At 49.1% G+C, this 21,193-nt stretch overlaps 8 protein-coding genes across 8 annotated transcripts; 6 read left to right on the forward strand and 2 right to left on the reverse strand.

Annotated features, from left to right (window-relative positions):
* Positions 1–112: 112 nt before the first annotated feature.
* Positions 113–1,009, forward strand: GL50803_0016861 (uncharacterized protein; the record flags this gene model as incomplete). Its single annotated transcript, XM_001704480.1, has 1 exon — positions 113–1,009. One exon carries the CDS (start codon positions 113–115, stop codon positions 1,007–1,009), a length of 897 nt encoding a protein of 298 aa, XP_001704532.1.
* Positions 1,010–1,062: 53 nt separating this feature from the next.
* GL50803_0019910 (uncharacterized protein) lies at positions 1,063–1,710 on the forward strand (the record flags this gene model as incomplete). Its single annotated transcript, XM_038045952.1, has 1 exon — positions 1,063–1,710. The coding sequence occupies one exon, from the start codon at positions 1,063–1,065 to the stop codon at positions 1,708–1,710; it is 648 nt and encodes a 215-aa protein (XP_037901666.1).
* A 54-nt stretch (positions 1,711–1,764) lies between these two features.
* On the reverse strand, positions 1,765–2,160 carry GL50803_005604 (NAC domain-containing protein; the record flags this gene model as incomplete). The annotated part of the gene is made up of 1 exon (XM_001704479.2): positions 1,765–2,160. The coding sequence occupies one exon, from the start codon at positions 2,158–2,160 to the stop codon at positions 1,765–1,767; it is 396 nt and encodes a 131-aa protein (XP_001704531.2).
* Positions 2,161–2,252: 92 nt separating this feature from the next.
* On the reverse strand, positions 2,253–5,135 carry GL50803_005603 (Coatomer gamma subunit; the record flags this gene model as incomplete). Its single annotated transcript, XM_001704478.1, has 1 exon — positions 2,253–5,135. One exon carries the CDS (start codon positions 5,133–5,135, stop codon positions 2,253–2,255), a length of 2,883 nt encoding a protein of 960 aa, XP_001704530.1.
* A 426-nt stretch (positions 5,136–5,561) lies between these two features.
* GL50803_0016860 (uncharacterized protein) lies at positions 5,562–7,382 on the forward strand (the record flags this gene model as incomplete). Its single annotated transcript, XM_038045887.1, has 1 exon — positions 5,562–7,382. One exon carries the CDS (start codon positions 5,562–5,564, stop codon positions 7,380–7,382), a length of 1,821 nt encoding a protein of 606 aa, XP_037901667.1.
* Positions 7,383–7,882: 500 nt separating this feature from the next.
* On the forward strand, positions 7,883–9,211 carry GL50803_00112312 (Elongation factor 1-alpha; the record flags this gene model as incomplete). The annotated part of the gene is made up of 1 exon (XM_001704477.1): positions 7,883–9,211. The coding sequence occupies one exon, from the start codon at positions 7,883–7,885 to the stop codon at positions 9,209–9,211; it is 1,329 nt and encodes a 442-aa protein (XP_001704529.1).
* A 430-nt stretch (positions 9,212–9,641) lies between these two features.
* GL50803_00112135 (High cysteine membrane protein VSP-like) lies at positions 9,642–13,076 on the forward strand (the record flags this gene model as incomplete). Its single annotated transcript, XM_001707005.1, has 1 exon — positions 9,642–13,076. The coding sequence occupies one exon, from the start codon at positions 9,642–9,644 to the stop codon at positions 13,074–13,076; it is 3,435 nt and encodes a 1,144-aa protein (XP_001707057.1).
* A 627-nt stretch (positions 13,077–13,703) lies between these two features.
* On the forward strand, positions 13,704–21,092 carry GL50803_009134 (uncharacterized protein; the record flags this gene model as incomplete). The annotated part of the gene is made up of 1 exon (XM_001707004.1): positions 13,704–21,092. The coding sequence occupies one exon, from the start codon at positions 13,704–13,706 to the stop codon at positions 21,090–21,092; it is 7,389 nt and encodes a 2,462-aa protein (XP_001707056.1).
* Positions 21,093–21,193: the final 101 nt, after the last annotated feature.

A 21,193-nucleotide genomic window follows, 5' to 3' on the forward strand; every position in this document is an offset into this window, starting at 1 on the left:
TAGCACTGAATGCGCATATCCCGGAACTAACTAGAAGATTACGTTGATGCAGGTGAGCTTAGTGTAATGTATAACGCCTGTAAAGATTTATTTCTATCTTCCGGTAAAATTGATGCGCAAGGCCAAAGGTTCAAATGTCAAGGGTTCGAAAACTGGTGCCGTCATGAACTTTGATGAGAGCATAGACCGGTTACCCACAGAGCAAGGATTTAGCTTATACTCAACTAAGGCTGAACAAAGCTATAGGGAGACCCCCCGCAGAGGTAGTTCTTCACTCGTGAAGGGCTCTCAGAGTGTCTTCTGTAGTAGTGTCTATAGTGTGGATGAACGACCCACTACAAGAGATAGACTATCCACAGATAGATTTAGGGCTGTGCACACTCAAAGAAACAGCACAGCAAGAGAGTCATGTTTCGACCCACTGCCGAGGGTAGAGTACGTTGATCTTAATGGCAAGCTTCTCGATCCTGACAAACTGCGCAACTCAAACCTGTTGCCCGGGCAGAACAATACAAGAGCTGTTTCCCAGCGTGTCTTCTCGGACTCAGCTCCATACCAGTCTCCTTCTCTATATGCGTCTCCGCTTTTGGAATCAAAGCAAACTTCTGAGCGCGAGCGGAGCCCGCGACCCTCACTGCCCGTATACGCCTTAGAAGAGCCTTATTCTCAAAGGACCTATAGAGAGGAGCTAGCATATGCAGGAAACATAAGCCATGACATTCAGGAAAAGTATGCTGTTCTGCCTTCAGAATTTACGCAAGTGAAGACACTTTTCATCCCAGTCTCTTCATCTCGGCAACAATCTTCATATGACCAGCAACAATGTCATCGGACAAGTCCTGCGTCTCCCATTAGATCTCCTATGCACGACACTTACGAAGACTCTGCAGACTTGCCTACGAGTTACAGGATCGTTGAGCGACGCGGACGCACGCTGATTAACGACTTGCTGCTGGATCCTGTAACGGGTATGCCTGCGCCCGTTCGGATGGCCAACCAAAACCTCTAGCCTACCAATCTGTCTGTGAGGTGATGTGCTTTAGCGAGTGTTTTCTATAGTAAATGAATCCAAGCATCATTGTCCCCGAGTCTGATATAGATTGTATGCTGCTTGTAGCGGACAACTTAGTCAAGCTATCTTCCCATGTTTACAACACTCTAATACGTCGGGTTAGTATTCTATATCCCACTCCCATAGGAATCCTTCACATCTGGCCCAGGCCTGTACACAAGCGCATCTCTGCACTACTCTATAGAGCACTGAGGGTGTCACACGCGCTAACATTTAAGATCCAGCTGGTCACCACTGACGCTCTACTGGAGTCTCTTTTCGACTTGTCGATTGGAGTCACTAGAGCCCCAAGACGCCCACCTGATCCCGGCAGAAAGATAGAGACAGTCTTGCAAAATACCATAATGTGCGGGATTTACCAGTTCTTCGCTCTTTGTGTGAAGAGGCTTTCGCATCAAGTTGAACGATGCCTCCGAGAGGGAATTACCTTTACAAACTTCACAGTCATGGCCACTGCAGGAGGAAAGTGCGTCTTTCCAGTGCAAACGACCATGCTGACATCAGGAAGGCGAGAGCCCGTGGCTGCAACCGGTCATCCCGTGGTGTCCAAACGGTCCTCGGGAGAAGTTCTCTTCGTCAAGAGCCTCGTATTCTATGACCCTCGGTTCTCGGTCTCATTCTTACTTCGATGGCGTTAGGTGGGCACCGTTCAATCACCATTTACACTGGCAGTACACTGGCAAAGCTCCAAACTAGTCTGCATCGGTGGTCGCGGCAAGAACCGCGTTACCGACGTCTCCTGTTTCACGGAGCAGACGGATTGCCTCGTCCTTTGAGACGTTCCCCTGTTCCATGACCGCCATGACATCCTCTTCAGAGAAGCCCTCCGGCTCTGGGTTAGTCTCTGCCTCGCCAGGGGCGTTTCCGGACTGTGCCATCTGCGAGTACATCATCTGCATGTATTGCTTCAGGCTGCTGGCCATTTCGTTACTGCGGGGCTCCCCTCCGACAACATATGTCTTCGTTTTAGGATTGTAGTAAATCTGAAGCCCCTCGTTGATGGTGAATTCATGCTTCCCGCGGATAAACACAACCTTGTCGACGCCCTCCACCTTGACGAGCTTGAGCTTTTCCACCAGTGAATCCATAGATCCCGTCATTCAAAAAACTCGGAATTAATGAATGACAAATTAATTTTACTTTTTGTTATTTTTCGTGAAATGTCTCACTGTTGCAGCATTTACTGCATCAGGTTCATTATGCTCTCCTTCGAAGGCCCCACAAGATCCATACGGAGACAAACCTTTTTGTCTACAAGGTAGATCTTACATCTAACAAGGGCAACAGACCGCAGAAACACTTGGCCTCCGAGGAACAGAGTGATTTCTTCGCTAGTCTCATTAACCTCCAGCAGAGAAAGCCCCAGGAAACTTGGGATTCTATCTGCGGCGTCCTCCTTTGTTGACAGGTCTGGAAGCTGAAACGTACCAGAAAGCACGTCCTTTGAGTCGGCAAACGAGTCACGAAGTGGTGCGAGCGCTTCAGAAGTGGCATTGCTTACTAAATCAAAGCTCGAAGGGCCAAATGACCTCAATCGTACAACATCCGACATCCCATTGATTTCGTAGGTGAGAGTACCCCCGAATATTTCGTAGCAGTCTGTCTTACTAAGAAGTTCATCGAAACTTTTATACGGTAGCTGTTCGAACGAGAGCCAGAGGTATTTCTTGACTGGACTGGTACTTGACACATCCTCTGCAAATAAAGACTCAGCTGGACAGGAGAGCTCTGCCTCGTTCATGGTTAGGTGCAGCCGCATCACATCTGCTTTTAAGTCTTTATCCGAGGTCCCCATGGAGAACAGTATTAAGACACCCTTGTGCAGAGCAGCATTAACGAAGATATAAGAGGCATCGCACCGTACGTCATAGCTACTGGTGACTATCGGGTGCCATATCCCGTTAGTAAACAGATAATTTGATAAGGCTCTGGTACCCTTGATGTCTGCCAGGTCGTTCTCTATGGCCTTTATTTCACTATCGTCTAGAATGGCAGACTCACATATATGCGTAAAGCAATCTTCAAGAAGCTTATGAACACTAAGTGGAGCAGGCTCTTTAAACTTGGTTGGCTGGACATACTTCTGTGCTGCCAATGACACAGTGCGCAAGGATTGTGACTTGGAGCACTCAAGCATCGTGTCTGGTCTGATGGTGGGCTGTGATGACGTCAGCTCTATAGAACTGAGATTTCCTTTGAGGATCTCCTCTTCTGCGGCAAGGATGCTATTCACGTCCAGGTACATAATGAAGTTACCCGCAGACCTGCTATCCTGTGCATTCTTCTGCTGCTGCAGATGGCTCATGATATAGTCCTTGACATACTCGTCACTTGCAGCAGTAATGTCTGCCAAGATGTAAAGAACACGTGTACATTCCTGTTGTATGGTGTCTGGACACCCAGAGTTGACGCTCAAAGAGTAAAGGGCATCTATGACAGCGAGGCGGGTGGATGATGGCTCTAGCCTTGCGCGGTTCCAGAGGAGGCAGACAATGGGAAGCAGCGCCTTTTCTGCAGCGTCATCAAGGGACAGGGCTGATTGATCTTCAGAGGTGTTGCGGCCTATGTCAGAGGACTCTGAAAAGCTTCCTCTATACATGTAGTTGGTAACGTCCAGTCTAGAAATCAAGTCACAGATCTTCTTTGTTATGAAGGAGTTAGGTGAGTCCTCGAGTAGCTCCAGTATGACGCGGAGAGACCGAACAGAGAGTTCAATGGCGCGATCGTTTGACTTGCTTAAAGGTTTTTCTGAAAAATCTATGAGGAGCCCAAATGTTTGAGTTCGTAGAGACGAATCACGAAGCTCTAAGAACTGTGCAAGAATGGGCAGGGAGGCAGTCACGTCGTGGGGAGAGACCTTGGCATACTCCTTTAGGGTTGAGAGGAAGCCAGACCTCAAATTGTTGTTGACATTTGGTAACAGGGAGATTACTGTATTGAGTAGCTTTCCAATGGATGGTTCTGAGCCGCTACTTTCCTTGAATGCTGTATATGCCTGAGCAAAGGGTGTCCCTGCTATCCAGCAATGCAACTCTATCAAGACTTGCCCAGCAAGAACGGCAACAGCATGCGATGCAAACCCAGCTGCAGCCTCTATAGCTCCAAGTAACGTAAAGGTGCTAGTATCTGAGCTAGCTGTCTCTAGAGTAAAGCTTTCAAAATATCCACTTTGACTACAAGATCGCAGCAGTGAGTGTGCCAGATTAAGCCCAACAGTCCGGCTGACAGATCCAACGGCACTGGAGAGGTAGTGTGCAACGCCTAAAATGATGGCCTTCAACTTACGCGAATAGACTGCATAAGGAAGAAGGAGGACCGCCTTCAGAGCCTCCAACGGACACATCTGATCGATGAATGAGGTGGAGGCTCCAGAATGACCATCGTACTTCTTCATGGGGGCAACCTGCTTGGGAAAGTGTTCCATAAGAATCTTCAGCTTCCGCTGATCATCAATCTCCTTGCTGTCTACCAGTCTGCGAATAAGAACCAGCTGCGCATAAGGGTTTGTTACTTGGCTAAGCTTGTCGACTTTTACATAGCTCGCCAGAAAAGCACCTGCAGGCCCCTTAACAGTCGTGCAGTTAGGAGCAGCCTGATCAGCTATTGAGACCCCAATCACCGATGCGGCATACCCTGCGGCGGAAACCAGGGTCGGGTCACGGGAATCACTGGCGGCTATGCGGGCCATTTTGGTAGCCTCTGTTACATTGGCGTCAACTGAGACCTCAGAGAGAAGACGGAGACACAGGGGCTGCAGTGGCTTGGCCTGATCATAAAGCTTGCAAAGAGAGTTGACAATAAATAACGCAGAGTCCAAGCGGGGAAGAATCGCATGTACGCAGCGCATGGAGAGGATTTGTACTGTCATGGTCGACACAGTGAGGACCTTCGTCAACGATATAAACAGGTTCTTGAGATCTGCATCAGACATCACTTTTGTACCCTCTGTGTTAAAGATCCACAGTAAAGCAACGAGAATATCGCATCTGGCCTCTTCTGACGTAGAGTGCTCAGCCAGAAAGCGACATTGTTGCAGAGTCTGCCCCTTATCGAAGACAGCCATTCCAAAGGCCTGTAAGTTTTTATTTCATAGTATCAGCCAGCCAACACGAAGACTACCGGAAGCTCTCCTATGAAACTGCAGAAAGGCGTTTCCTTCACGGGCAATATCTGTCATTATGGCATCGAGTCCTTACCTTAGTGTGCACGTACTACCATGTGTCTATGAAAGCTCACTAGCAGATTTATTGAAGCATGTTGCAGACCATCAACACGCGTATGTTTCTACTCCCATTTGTAATACCACAGGCTCTTCGACTGACGCTACTGGCAGAGAGCATAGTATATGTTGGTAGTTCTTCGTCACTCTTCAAGAGTAACTTAAAGACCCTTTGCTGGGTAACATTTGCCATTCAACTGTTCAGCCTGAGATCCATTGCAGCTAGTATGCACGGCACGTTCGCCAGACGAGGGCAGAAATATAAAGATAATGCCCCTCATATCATTCTCTGCTGCGCAGGCCATCGTAGCTCAGCTTCTTTCTTCTACTACTGAACCTATGTCTCCAGCTGATCCAGAGACGATTGTTACGTCGCTAGTGGGGATCTTTGTTGTAGAAAACTACTTTGGCTATCTGCCATCTCCTCGAGATTATAGCGGCCTAGAAGACGATACCCCCTTCGTACACTCTAAGCACCTCCTTGACCATGCCAAAAAGAGTCTGGTGGAGCTTCCGACCAATCGCGTTGAGCACTGGCAAGGAATAATTGCAGTTTTAGAGTCTGTTTGCCAGCCATATAGCGTACTACGAAACACTTTCCACAGGTATTTCGGGGCTGTCCACCAGGCGCTGCTACTGATTCAAGATATAGACATGCCCTTGTTGGCTCTAAAGGATGGACCAGAAGAAGAGTTGTATAAAGACTATCTGCGTGCTCTCCACACAATTCAGGAGTATCCCCTTTCGTCACAGCTTAATCTTGATAGGCTTACAACACAGCTTAAATGCCTCCTTGAAAAGGTGCGCCGCGCAGAAGCCGCAGAAGACACCACTCTCTCAGCCAGTCTCCTCGCGTGCTTAGTGGACCTTCTTATTGTCTCACACACAATCGAAGACGCAGATTGTGCAGAAAACAATCATAAGGCACTAGTAGCTATCGAAACACACCTGGTAGCACTGTTTCCAGGGGACGATCTGGAGCGGGCCATCCAATTTGTCTTCTCCACACACCTATTGGGATTTCCCTACTTCATGCTACGCTTTTGCAAACTTCAGCTGTATTTATTCGCATCAGACTACGCCTCGATTTATCGTGAGCTCTCGCTGATCGGGTGTCATTCCAATGCTCTTGAGTTCTTAATATTAGCTAACCAGGTGGAGATGGCCAAGAGCCTACTACTCATACGCCTGTCAACGACATTGCAAACACAATATAGTACTACTGAAGGTCTTTTCACAGATTTTCCTGACGCTATACTTAAGAAAAGTGCATACCCTTTGATAATGTCCACCTCAGTAAGAGAACCCTTTCTTCATTACCTCCTTCTCCTGGGGGAATTGGCAGATAATCGCCTTGTTATGCGCTTTGTCCTATCTAAAACAACTAAGCATAAGTTCAGAGCTGCGTCTGATCTGGGTCTTTGGTACTTAAACAGGTATCAAGAAGCGCACGAAATAAAAGCACTGCATATCTCCTTAAGGTACTACTTGAAGGCTCTTCGTCAGAATACAACAAACATAGCAGTGAAGGACAGGTGTGGAACGCTCTATCTTTTGTTAGCTCGAAGAACATACAGTGAGAATAGACGGAATAGATGTTTGGAGAAGGCGTATGAGCTGTGCAAGAGCCTTTGTGAGTCAACTTCGGAGCAGTACAAGTTCTATCACACACTCGGTCTCATTACTCTGGAGCAGGGGCACGTTTCCGAGGCGCTTTGTCACTTATATAGCGCTTGCCGTGCGGCCATAAGCTGTGATCAGGTTGATAAGACACCGTTCCTAACTTATCTCTCAGCAATCAACCGCTTGCCGGGACTCCATTGTCAGAGATTTAATATTGAAGAGCTTTCGCTTGTCATTCAGTTTCTTTGGACGTTTCAAGAGCGCCAGTCTACGTCTGTGGACGTTCGAAGTTTGATCATCGTCGGAGCGCTGGTCCTTCGGGCTATACGCTTGTTTCCAAGGATAAAGCAATCCATGGCCTTTGTTGCCTCGTTTTGCCGTTGGGAAGAAATATCCCAGACAACAAAGAACTTGATCCTCCAGTTGCATGTTACTGCTATCAAAAAGGAGCTCGATCTTATCAGCTAGTTGCTCCCAATGATTGTACGAGGATTTACAATTTTCAATCTTGACTAGTTCAACCACATTAAAATAAAATCTTGCAATAAGGGAGTCTCACAGCTCATAGACTGCTATGGCCAGCCAGAAGATATATGGTAAAATAAGGAATTGTCTTTCTAACATCCCTTAATCCCTGTTTGTGCAAAGTATATTCCATCGGGTTGCTGAGAACTAGGGGAACAGTTTTCGGCAATAAACGCTCTACTATGCTGCTTGGGTACACCTGACTTTCAGATAGTCACAGGAATGCTTTGAGGGCCCTGCACAACTTTTCCTCAAGAGGTAAGCCAAAACATCAGTATTTGGGATGCTTTTCAATCCTTCCAGCTAAACTGCTTGGCATTCTTGTGCTCATGAGTAGTTTGACAGCCTGATCTAGAAAAACCAGACCCTTTGAGGACGAGAATAAAATGCAATAATAATCTATTTTAAATTGACTTTACATTTCACTTTTAAAAGGTCCCCGAATGGGCAAGGAGAAGAAGCACATCAACCTCGTCGTCATCGGGCACGTCGACAACGGGAAGTCGACGCTGACGGGCCACCTCATCTACAAGTGCGGCGGGATCGACCAGCGCACGATCGACGAGTACGAGAAGCGCGCGACGGAGATGGGCAAGGGCTCCTTCAAGTACGCGTGGGTCCTCGACCAGCTCAAGGACGAGCGCGAGCGCGGGATCACGATCAACATCGCGCTCTGGAAGTTTGAGACGAAGAAGTACATCGTCACGATCATCGACGCCCCGGGCCACCGCGACTTCATCAAGAACATGATCACGGGGACGTCCCAGGCCGACGTCGCGATCCTCGTCGTCGCGGCGGGCCAGGGCGAGTTCGAGGCCGGGATCTCGAAGGACGGCCAGACGCGCGAGCACGCGACCCTTGCGAACACGCTCGGGATCAAGACGATGATCATCTGCGTCAACAAGATGGACGACGGCCAGGTCAAGTACTCGAAGGAGCGCTACGACGAGATCAAGGGCGAGATGATGAAGCAGCTCAAGAACATCGGCTGGAAGAAGGCCGAGGAGTTCGACTACATCCCGACGTCCGGCTGGACCGGGGACAACATCATGGAGAAGTCCGACAAGATGCCCTGGTACGAGGGCCCGTGCCTGATCGACGCGATCGACGGGCTCAAGGCCCCGAAGCGCCCGACCGACAAGCCCCTCCGCCTCCCGATCCAGGACGTCTACAAGATCTCGGGCGTCGGGACCGTCCCCGCGGGCCGCGTCGAGACGGGCGAGCTCGCGCCCGGGATGAAGGTCGTCTTCGCCCCGACGTCCCAGGTCTCGGAGGTCAAGTCCGTCGAGATGCACCACGAGGAGCTCAAGAAGGCCGGGCCCGGGGACAACGTCGGCTTCAACGTCCGCGGGCTCGCCGTCAAGGACCTCAAGAAGGGCTACGTCGTCGGGGACGTGACGAACGACCCGCCCGTCGGCTGCAAGAGCTTCACCGCCCAGGTCATCGTCATGAACCACCCGAAGAAGATCCAGCCCGGCTACACGCCCGTCATCGACTGCCACACCGCGCACATCGCGTGCCAGTTCCAGCTCTTCCTCCAGAAGCTCGACAAGCGCACGCTCAAGCCCGAGATGGAGAACCCGCCCGACGCAGGCCGCGGCGACTGCATCATCGTCAAGATGGTCCCCCAGAAGCCCCTGTGCTGCGAGACGTTCAACGACTACGCGCCCCTCGGCCGCTTCGCCGTCCGCGACATGAAGCGCACCGTCGCCGTCGGGATCATCCAGGAGATCGACAAGGAGGAGTTCAAGCCCCCCAAGGGCGGCAAGTGAGTAAACGTCTAAGCGCAGGGAGAGATCAGCTGGTCGTTATCTCTCAATGACGGCGTCGGCTCGCTGCCTTTCCTGGGTGTTTGGTGCACGGACCTGGGGTGTTTACTTCCTTTGCAAGAATCGATAAAAACGTCATAAACGCTGAGAAAGCCGAAATGTAGTGTAAGTAGAAATCTGAGGGTTGATGGTCATAAATCGAGCAATTCTACGCAGCATACCGTAGGGAGATAATATGGTGGTTTCTGCGATGTGAGCTGAAACGCCGATTGGACCTACCTGCAATCTTAAGAGGAAATCTCAGAATTGTTCTCTACAAACAACTGCCCACAAGAATTACAGACAGAGGTGTGGCGTATACTTTACTGACAAAAGTCCTAGTTCTGTACTTTTGCAGTATGTAGTTTATTATATTCCGTTGGTTTATATTTAAATGCTTGCGGTCCTTGGTCTGCTGATCGCCTTTCAAGCAGCGAAGTGTACACACTCCAACCAGGTCAGCGATTGCGCAGAGGACCGTTGCGAGGAGATCAACGGCCACGAGCTGTGCACAGAGTGTAGGAATGCTGGCTACATACCCTTCAACGGACACTGCATTAAGTATGATAGCGAGCAACACTCTTCATGCAAGAGTGCAGATGGTACACCCATTGTAAGCGAAAAGAGGTGCGGGATGTGTACAGACTCCATGTATCTATACAAAGGAGGCTGCTACGCGTGCGGTAATCTTTACCCCGGGAACCTTATATGTAGCGAGTGCGATAAAGGAGTTTGCAAGTCTTGTACGTCTGGTTTCTTTAGGAACCCTGCAGCGTCGCAAACAGTCGATTCGTGTGTTCGGTGTGATGACACAACAGGAGTGGCGGACTTTGTAGGAGTTGCCGGTTGCCTGCATTGCCTCTCGCCGTCTAAGTCTAAGGGTCCTGACGTGGCCCTATGTGTCAAGTGTAAGCTCTCGACACACAAGCCTAATCCGAACGGAGACATTTGCTACAGATGCGAGATCCCAGACTGCCCTAGGTGTGCGGCTGATGATTCGTGTGCAGTTTGTGGTCGCGGGTATCTTAAGGGAACAACCAAGCGTGTTTGCGTCTCTCAGTGTGGAGTTGGCTTCTACGTAGCCCCTACTCAGCTGCGACAATGCAAAAAATGCTCTGGTGCGTGTCAAACCTGCGAAGGACCTAATGAAACAGATTGCACCTCTTGCAATGAATCGGAGGGCTATTTTCTGGCAGCAGAGAATGGAACGGGGAGGTGTGTTTCCTGTGGAGACGAGCAGGGACACGCTGGATGGAAAGGAGTAGCAAATTGCAAGACCTGCATTCCTCCCAGTACGCCTGGAGTGGTTAAATGCACAACATGCGAGTTGGGCCATTCGCCTATTAATGGAAAATGCGAAGTAGAGTGTGGCGAGCCATCTGGGTATTGCGAAGAAAATAGCTGTAACGTTGCCTGGAGCGACGATCTCCTCTGCTCTCGGTGCATCGAAGGATATGCGCCTATCGAAGGTATGTGTAATGTAGTTACACCCGATCATGGAAGTGGCTGCGTTGCCAATAAGGGACGTTGTGAAAAATGTGGTTTGTGGTACTTCCTTTACCAAGGAGGATGTTATAACGTATGGTTGGGATACAATCACTTTGTTTGTTTAGAAGCCGGGGCCAAACCTGAGGAAATTGGGTTGTGTAAGAGGTGTGCAAGTGGATTTCGGAATGAGAAAGGTATTTGCGTGCGCTGCCGGGACCCGTACTGTAAGACGTGTATTCAGGACACAAACACGTGCGAGTCCTGCATCGACGGATACTACGATCCGAGCTTTTGCAAACGATGCCACGATGACTGTGAGACATGCGTAGGAGAAGGTCCAAGGCGATGCCTCACATGTCCCTCGAAGAAGTACTTATTGCCTATATATAAAAACATCGGAGTTTGTGTGGATGGGTCGCAATGTGGCTACGGGATGTATGGAGATATCTCTTCTCAGAAGTGCCTTCCCTGTAGTGCAGGATGTGCTACATGCAGAAGCTCGAGAGATGATGAATGCATATCCTGCTACCTCCGGACACACTTCTTTGTTCCTACTGGGCAGAACCGTGGCAAATGCATCGAATGTGGAGACACAACCAATCCTAAAGGGATTAATGGTTGTAGAGAGTGCGCTATGGAAAACGATTTGGTTAAGTGTCTTTCTTGTAGGGTCGGCTATATATTGGTCAATGGCAAGTGCCAGTCCCACTGTGAGGACCCCAATTGCGCGGCGGGCTCGTGCATGGTGGGAATAGGCGAGGAGCTGTACTGTAGCTTGTGCAAGACGGATGGACACGCGCCTGTGGACGGCATTTGCACTGATGTAACAAGCGCACACCCCAGCGGTTGCGTGACTGGCGTAGGTTTTGACTCAGCGCGGAGCTGTATTCGGTGTGGTGCGGGGTACTTCCTGTACATGGGCGGTTGCTACCAGGAGAACAAGGAGCCCGGAAAAAGCATCTGTACCTGGGCAGGTGTTCCTGGTTACGTTAATGGAAACAACTACGGTCTTGGTCTTTGTAATGCATGTGCCGCCGGCTATGAGAACCAAGACGGAGTCTGCCGCCCCTGTACCACGGTGAATTGCGAGCGGTGCCGGATGGATGACCAGGGGGAGGTGTGCACACACTGCATGGTCGGGTACGTTCTGGATCAGGCAGGCACATGCACCACCAAGACCATGGGTTCATGCACGGTCCCAGATTGCGCCGAGTGTACTGAGGGCAAGAAGTGTCGGCGTTGTGGACCCGGGTTCTTCCTCACCAGTGTGGGGACCTGCGTGGACAACTGCAGAAGCATTCCCGGGCACTACGCACTTGATGCCACGGAGAAGAGCCCCGCAAGGTGCGCTCTGTGTGAGATCCCGAACTGCAAAGAGTGTGGAGCCGGTAAGCTTTGTGCTGTGTGCTCGGACGGGTACTTCTCCGACAACGGAGTCTGCACTCCTTGCGACAGCACGTGCGCCACCTGCGTAGCTAAGGGCCCCAGTAGCTGCGTGTCTTGCCCGTCGGGCTACGCGGTAACGTCTGAATCGGGGGTCGGGGAGTGCAAGAAACCGTGTACCCCGTCAGCCGACGGCTGCAAGAGGTGCGACGCGAGCATCGACGGAGCAAGCTACTGCTCTGTATGCAGCGCGCAGACCGCGTTCCCTCTGAACGGCAAATGCGTCGGGCTCTCCGCACGGGCAGGGTCCGCGTGCGTCTCTGTGGTCGACGGCGCCTGCACGAGTTGTGCAGACGGATACTTCCTCCTGTCGGGAGGATGCTACCAGGTGGACACATATCCTGGACGCACCGTCTGCCATGCAGAGGAGAGGGGCGTGTGCACCAAGGGCGCGCACGGAAAGATGGTCAGCGAGTCGGGCATCCTTCAAGAGTGCTCGATCGCAAACTGCGCCGAATGTACGGCCGACGCCTGCGTGACATGCAGGCTGGGGTATGTGAGCGTGGACGGCCAGTGCCAGAAATGCGCCCAGGGCTGCGTCACCTGCATTGCCCCGGACAATCCGCAGATGTGCACCCTCTGTGACACAGGGTACTACCAGTCGACAACTGGATCGGCGTTCACATGCACAGCGTGCGGTGCGGACAACAACGGCATGAAGGGGGTCAACGGATGCACTTGCTGCATGCCTCCTGAGGGCAAGGTCGGATCCGTCCTCTGCTACTCCTTTGATGCGCTCCCGAGCATCATCCCGACGCCCAAGCCCAGCCCAGATCCAGTCCCGAGCTCGACAAGGAAGACGGCCTTCATAGCCGGGGTATCTGTGACAGCAGTCCTCCTTGTCACGGGCCTGGTCAGTTTTCTCCTGTGGTGGTTCCTATGTAGACGCAGCAGGTAAGTGAATTACCCAGGTGGTGAAATTGCTACCTCATACTGTATTGCATTACCCACAAAATCCTCTACTGTGAGGGATCGCTTCTAGATATGGATGGAAAGTACTAAAATTGAGGTGTTGTTAGTCTACTTGGGATCCCTCGCAGGCTGCTGTAACTACCAAGTCCCCGGGGATAAAGCCGTGCCTCTTTCGAGAGTATAGCAAAGTAGGTATCGTATGACAGGAATAAAGGCAGAGCGGCATCAGTTCCAGTAGCCACGCGGTTAACGAGACAGAACGTTCGCAAGCAATGAGATAATAGAATGATGGCCTTCATTTCGAGACTAGGCATCGATAAGCACCTCGCAAGGTTGAAGTGTTAGTTGCCTATCATGTTGTAAATCCATAAGCTAAAGTTAGCAGTCAGATAGGTGGCGTCATTGAATATATCTTCGCATTAGAGCGGGAGCTTTCAATGAAAAAGAAGATGAAGCATGCTTAAGAAAAACTGCCAGTTCTAATTCAGTTATCACAGAGTAGGTCACCTTGCACGTAGAAGGGTTATGAGTACTATGACTGTGCCCTGAAACCGGTCTAAAGGCTTAACGAGAGTAATGCACGGGAGTTACTATTAAAAAATCCAGAAATAGCATGTCTCCTCCGGTTCTTACGCGCGAGCGTCGACTGAAGAGATTCGGCATCGAGTGCGTCTCTGAGATCCTCTTCTCTGGGTGGAAGCCTGATGGACGGGTCCACACCCAGAAGCTGACACTCAAGAATACAGGTAAAAGCCTTCAGACGCTTACATATATGCTTCCACAAGTCCCTAATTTCTTTGCTCCTTTCCCCGACCCTATACCTCTACCCGTTGGCATGGAGTACTCTATACCCATCTCCTTCAAGCCCACCAGTACCACAGAGCTTGAGACATACTTAGGCATTCATAGTTCCTTGGCAAATGAAAAGTTTTATATTAAGTTAAGGGCTGAGCTACCAAAGCTTTCTTGTCAGATAGAGCGAGACCTCGACTTTACGAGGGATCCCACTGCAGTTGCAGAAAAATCTTCTATTACCACACCGTTGCTTAATGACGGTGAAATTCCTTTTCTTTTCACGTTTGAGTCTCTCCTCCCATTCACTGTTTCGCCCATAACTGGGATAATTTTACCTAATGAGCAGTGTCCGGTGACCTTTTACTTTAACCCTAAAGAAGCCGGCAGTTTCTCCGGAGAAATTGTACTTTCAATTAAGAAGACGTCTCCCGACCAGCTGGCCAAAGATGAGAAGATCGTCTATGTGGTACATCTGAATGGACTAGCGCAATACTCATTCATGCGGATAAGCTTTCCCGATCAAGCAGGAACCGTATGCTGCTTTAGGCACACTCCTCTTTTTTCTACTGCATCTAAGTTGGTCTACTTAGAGAACGACTCCAACGTTCCTTTCTCATTCTCCGTCCACCCTTCTTGGGAGGAACGGGCAGGGTCTGAGGATCACGGAAGAGAGCTATCAGAATATTCAATAGAGCCCCGTACAGGATTAATTGAAGCTCACGGGAAGACCACTCTCAAGGTAAAGTACACACCTCTATACTGCAATGCATTCTACAATAGCTCGGACGTTTACAATGTAGAGTATGTTACCATCGAGGCATTGTCTGGGGTAAAAACGCAGTTTTCAATCGAGGCCTCGTCCTGCCCTGTCCCTTTGGAGCTCTCAGAAAACAAAATTAATTTAGGAGTTGTATCATTTGGTCATGTCGTCTCCCATACTGTTCAGCTCAAAAATGCAGGCAAGCATCCATGTCCCTTTGAATTCTCAGCTCCGTTCTTGCGCTCATACAGCACCCCCACGTCATTTGTGGACCCTATAAGTGGGAAGTCTAAATCGGCTAAGGTCATCCTATCTGATAGTAGCGAGTTTCTAAGTGCAAACCTTCTCATTCCAGATACCGCAGATATAGGACTAACTAACCAGGTAAGGCCGACCAAACGACTCTTGCGTGACCTTCCATGCTACATTTCTCCATCTTCCGGGATAGTTCCGGCGGGGATAGCGATTACTCTACAACTACAATTAGACCTGCGGGGGTATACTTCGGAAGTCTCTACATTGGGCTCCAGAGATGGTGACGGTAAAGGCTTCTTTGCCCCATATCCCTTGGCCGGCTACATCGCGTTGAAAATCCCAGGCGGATCTCCACTCTTTCTTCTTATTTCAGCTTCTATTCTGCCTGAGAAAGGAATTGATGTTCGTCCCCCGCCTATTACGTTGAGCTATATGGAAAGCTGGCTTGAAATGCGCAGTCGTTACAACATAGATGAAGTCTTCTCTCCTCTTACCCCGAGACTTGGAGAGGACCAGCCGCGATACGAACTGTCTCCGTTATTTAATGACTCGGACCTTCCTGAGTTTGCTATCAATGAGGCCATGAAGCAATTGAAGGGCATCTGCCAGCCTATCTGTCAGAAGATTAGTGATTATCAACGAACCTCACCTCTTGCTGGTTTTACAAGCGTGTCAGGAGTAGCAAGCACCTTTCCCTATGCAATGGATCCTTCTATGTCTTTGAACTATGAGCTGTTTGGCTCCCCCGTTACATACTTAAAAGGTGGTGCTGGAATCAAAGTCTCCCAGCAATACATTGATTTTGGATATGTAGAATATGGTGCTACAGAGATTGCATCCTCATCAGATGCGCGTGAAACCTTCTTTTATATCTACAACGACAGCAAGGATGTTAGCCTGATCGTCTCGTGGACCTGCTCCACTATAAGGGGCGGCTTCAAGCTGAGATTTAATGGAATCAGTTCGCAGCCAGACTACCATCCGTCTATGGCTTACACGATTCCAGAGTTAGACGAGCAGGATGCTGTTGCGGAGTTTATCGCCAGTAAGGGCCCTATTTCTCCAACAATACTTACCGAGGATGACGGAGTCTACCTTCCTATCGTGCTAAGTCGAGGCCTCATCTGCAGAATACCTCCTCAGTCATATGGACACTACTCCATTCTCTTCATCCCTGATCAATCTGACTCGTTCTATCACACACACTTTACAGCTATTTGTGCTCACGTGCCATTACTACAATACCGAAGCATGCGCCACTGCATCGTAGGCTCTCCGATTCACACATCAATAAGCGTCACTGGCTGCACGCGTCAACCTCTGAAACCCACGTTAAGTTCTGGAATGCCCGAAATATCTCAGCCTGTTGTAACAATGAACAGTCGTTATTACCTGGTAGCGCCTCCGTCCGCTCCCGGCCGTGTTACTCGGACATCTTTTGCACTGACCAATAACACTGAGAGCCATATGATATTCTCGTGCGTCCCTTCTATTTCTTCTGGTCGAGACGCACAGTTTGAACATGCTCATGATCCTACTGCTTCTTTCTTGTTTATTTCACCAAAGATTTTTGTCATTCCCCCCAATGGTGGAACAAAGATAGTCACTTTTGCCGTCTTTTTCCCCCAGGACGCTATAGAAAATAAGACTAAATACGGTTATGCCAACGTTGATAGATCCGCCCTTGGGCTGTCCTCCACTGTGCTCTTCTCTACAGACATTCAGTTCAAGATGAATGGGAGTGAGGAGACGAACATAACCATTAATTTTAGCGCTATCTGCTCTGCCCCAAAGCTTATCTTAACCACAGCAAGTGGGCTAAATGAACGGCTTCTTCTTAATTTCGGCATGGGAAGGGATAAGCCGACAAGACAAGGAGCCACAACTGCTTTGGGTGATCAGTTCATCAATCACGAGATATTGCAACAGTTAACTCTTCCTCCGCCTCTGTTAGATACTACCGAGCGTAGATTTGAAGATACAGAGGGGTTACCAGACGTACCCAACTCCGATACAGTAGACATTGCATTCAGTCCTGTATCAATAGGCTCAGAAGTGCTTCATAATTGTATGTTGAAGAATGCATCGGCTGTCCCCGTTGAGGTCCATTTCGACACCAGCTTGTATGTTAGCGAAGCGAAGCAGTGTTATATGCTCATCTCTTCGCCTCAAGTTACAACGTTACAGCCATACAGCATTTTGCAGCTACAGTTTAAGGTGTTTGCAGATCAGACTTTACTCAGCATAGGAAGATACCAATGGCCCTTTAATGTTCACGCCTTTATACCCCTAAAGCTCCTCCCTGGCTTCGATTTTGTTACCGCCATCAATCGTGCAGACTTTTATTACGACAGACTGCATAGCTTGTGCTCTAACACGAATTTAGAAAGAGGCGAGGAAATTGACGGGGACACGCTTATTGCTGTGTCCACAGAGTTGTGGCGTGATGTTTTGAACCATTATACCCAGACACCTCTATCAGATATTGTCAGAAGCACTGCCTCCTTTGGGCTCCGTAGCCACAATTACTTTAGAGCAGGGTACGTGGGTGACGCTTATTTGTCAGCCACCATACCGCAGCAGTGTATTGGTGTTCCTGAGGTGGCTAGAGCGATGGTAGCAGACACCCTTGTTACAGGAAAGCTTGGTGCCATTATCAGTGTCACACCGCGATCTGTAACACTGACACCATCGATACTAAATCTTGGGCCATTTATTCCCGAAACAAGCCACGATATGCACTTTGTGCTTAAAAACAGCAGCAATTGCTCTATCTCTTTTGTTATTGAGATACATGAAATAATGCCCAACTTCCCCTTTCTACCCGACCTAGATTCATCAGAGGTATCTCTTAAACGGTATTTATTTGAGCAAGCGAATGATGGAACAGAATGCTATGTTCCTTCTCTACTCAATAGATTGACGAAGGGTGAATCTGTACTTACAGATAACCAAGTCAAGCGTTGCCCAACCTTCTTTGTTCGGACAGGCTCCTGTGGAATTGTTCACTCGAATGCTCAAGCCACGATCACTATTGTGGCAGTTCCTCGACGAGCAGGGTTTATCAAGGGGCGACTCGTGGTAAAGGTAGTTGAGCTTGTAGGGGCAGTGCTGAGCGAAAATGCTATTTTGGACGAGCTTCGATCAGAATGCATTTACGTTCAGGGCTTAGCAAAGCAGCTTCTCAGTATACCACTCAAGGAAACGGATACCTTATTCACAAGCAACATTGAAATACGAGCCAATTACCCCAAGTTTTTCATCGCTGATGCCAGCTGTCCGAAGGTCCCTAGCAGCCAGCTACGTGATATTCTCGACGTTGATTCCCTTAACGAATTTCTATTGGGCGATGTGACGGCTGGAGAACGTGTTTACAGGAAAAGCCTTCTTATGCGAGAAAAGCTTGCACGAACTATTCTCGATTCGGACCAGCAAGAGAGCGCCGAATCCCGTGTAAGCCAAGTGACACGAATGGCTAGGAGCAGGAAAAAATCCGATATAAATGCACAGTCATTGGTCTCCTCTGAAACAACGTCTGTACCGCGTGGAGATAATATTGAAACCACAGTGGACATTGAAAATGTGAAGCTTATAAAGTCATTTCCAGTAGTCCTTGGACCAGGTAACAAGCAGACGACAACTTCCAATTACAGAGTCATTCTATCACTGGCTAATCCCTATGACATCCCTGTTGAGCTATCTCTCACGCTTCCCCACGAGGAACCCAATCTTGAGGCTTGTCCATGGGCTAGAAGTCTTCCCCCAAAGCATGAGCAGCGAGCCATGGATTTGCTCTCGCGGGGAGTATTTATCATTGCACCAGAGCGTATTTACTTAAAGAAGAATGAGAAGCGTGCATTCATTATAACTTACTCTCACGTTGAGGAAGGTGTCCACGAGCTGCAAGTCCAGGTCAGCATAACCAATGGCCGAGTGTTCATTCTGCATCTAATCGGTCAAACGTTAGGTAAAGACGAGCCAGCCGTTTTAGCACCTATAGAGCAACGCTTCTTGCCAATTGCATTGGGAGAGATCATATCTCCGCGTCAAATTGTAAAACTGACAAATCCGGGAAAAGTTGGCGTCAATTATGCTTTTCTACGCCCAGAGATGTTTATTTACTCTGCCGAAGGAGAACTAATATTATTAGATCAGGATAGCGATTCTCCACAACAGTCGAATCTAGCTCTGCAGGGTTTGCGGTGTTTTTCTGTTGAGAACCATGAAAATTCAGAAGATACATCTGTTGTCGTGCAGAAGGAGCTTACGGTTCGCCAAAATGTCACGGACATTCTAACATGCTTAAACCCTCGCGGATATTTGGCCCCGAACAGCTCTATTAACATTGTCTTTAGCTTCAGCCCCAAGTGTGTAGGCTTCCACCACTTCAAGGTGGGGCTAGTAATTTACCCCACTAGCAAGCCCGGGATAAAACTAGAGCGACCACGCAGTCACGGGCTCAAAGAAGTCACTGCACCAGGGGCTTCTAACGAGGAAAAAATGGGAGATCATAGTAGTATTAGTCCAATCAATCCCCGTTCCATCAATACAACCTTCACTCATGAATGCGGAAGTCCTCGTAACGATATTTCCATGCACACAACAGATTTGGAAGCCTATTACGACGCCAATATTTTGGACATCCCAGCGGGCGGCCTTGTGGGATACGGAGAGTTCGATGATGATGGACTAATAGAAGGCGCTAAGCCTGTTCCGACTAACAAGTTAGCGGAAGTACGCAGGAGTAACACAAATAGTAGAGCAGGAAGTAGGTGTAATACCGCTTCATCTGTTGGCAACAGCGGTGTGCGGAGCACAAGGAACTCGTTGCCGAGCAGCGCGATAGTTAAGTCGGCAAGTAGTGTCAACGGGCCTGCTGCCTCCACTGTGCAAGAGCACGTCGATTCTAGAATATATCAAGTTATTGATCTTGTGGGGTATGTCTTTCTTCCCCACACCCACGTTCCCCAGGAAATTATTCCGAGCTATGCCCTTGGAGCGGACGCGGATTCTCCCGGCTGTGGGTCTGTTACCATCAAGTCGCAAGACATAGATCCCTCGCTCTTGGCTAACACTCAAACTGGTGTAGGACTTTGTTCGCTAAGCTATGGAAGACTAATTCTAGGTGCGCTGCCATGCTTAGGCTATACTAGCACCATTGTAACAATCACGGGATCCCCCATTGGCAGTACAAGTGTACATCCTTATCTCTCACAATTTAATACTGGACATTATGAATGGTCCTTGATTATGCCTCTGCCAAACCCGAATATCCGCATATCCGTTCATCCACAGAATGGGGTACTTGCGCCTGGCGAGACCCAATCTGTACTCATTAACGTATATACAGGAAGCATTCCTATGGTAACCATCGAGGACATAGGCTTCAGCGTTATCTTTGTGACAGATAAGTCTGCTCTTATACGTGCAAACACATTTAACTTAGAAAGCCTGAGCTCAAACAATCGCCTTTCTGTCACTCTGGCCAACACGCAAGCCAGCGCTGCCCGTATTGTGGAGCAAGCGCACCACAAGGGCTTCAACCCACAAGAGATAACCAAGGCTGGTATAGATATAGAATCTCGTAAGCATCGTGCCATCTTTCATGGAATATGCTTAAAGGGAGAGGATGACGGAGCAGTCTCCACGCCTCTTAGTCGATACAGTACCCACCCCCACGATGATGTCCTCTGGCTAACCCTCATGTGCCACACCCACAGGGCCGCTGATTTGGAGTGTTACACGCATGCGGCATGGGGGCTCAAGCTTGGCAAAATAGCATGCGAAATGAATGACTTTGGGACCGTTAACTTCAGCAGCAAAGAAGCTAATGAAAAGTATACTGATTTGACCCAAACAGAGACAGAAGAACTGGATAAGATCTTAAAGGTTACTCTCCGTGGCGTTGTGAATAGACTCTGCACAGAAGAAACTCCAAAGCAACGATTATCAGATGCAGCAACACGGACTAAGCGGCGCGTGCTCAATGGAATGAGAAGGGCCAACTTCATAAGTGAGGGATTGGACAATCCTGTCACAATTCTAGATTCAGAAGATGTGGAGCCAGGCGTGAACTGTGCACCCTTTTTGCAGGCTTTATCGCGTGCAATCTTTTCCTGCTCAACTGAAGACACCTCTCCAGGCAGACACAGATCAACATCAAGTATGCCAGATAGTAAGGACGAAACGTAAAAGGTGGTGGACGGCTAATTCCGCTATGGAATATCTGGGTCTTGTTTAGAAGCAGAGATTTATCAAAGCACAGGCATCAGATTGCTAATGGCTTCTAACCT

The sequence above is a fragment of the Giardia intestinalis genome, chromosome 2, assembly GCF_000002435.2.
Source record: "Giardia intestinalis strain WB C6 chromosome 2, whole genome shotgun sequence".
Classification (NCBI taxonomy): Eukaryota; Fornicata; order Diplomonadida; family Hexamitidae; genus Giardia; species Giardia duodenalis.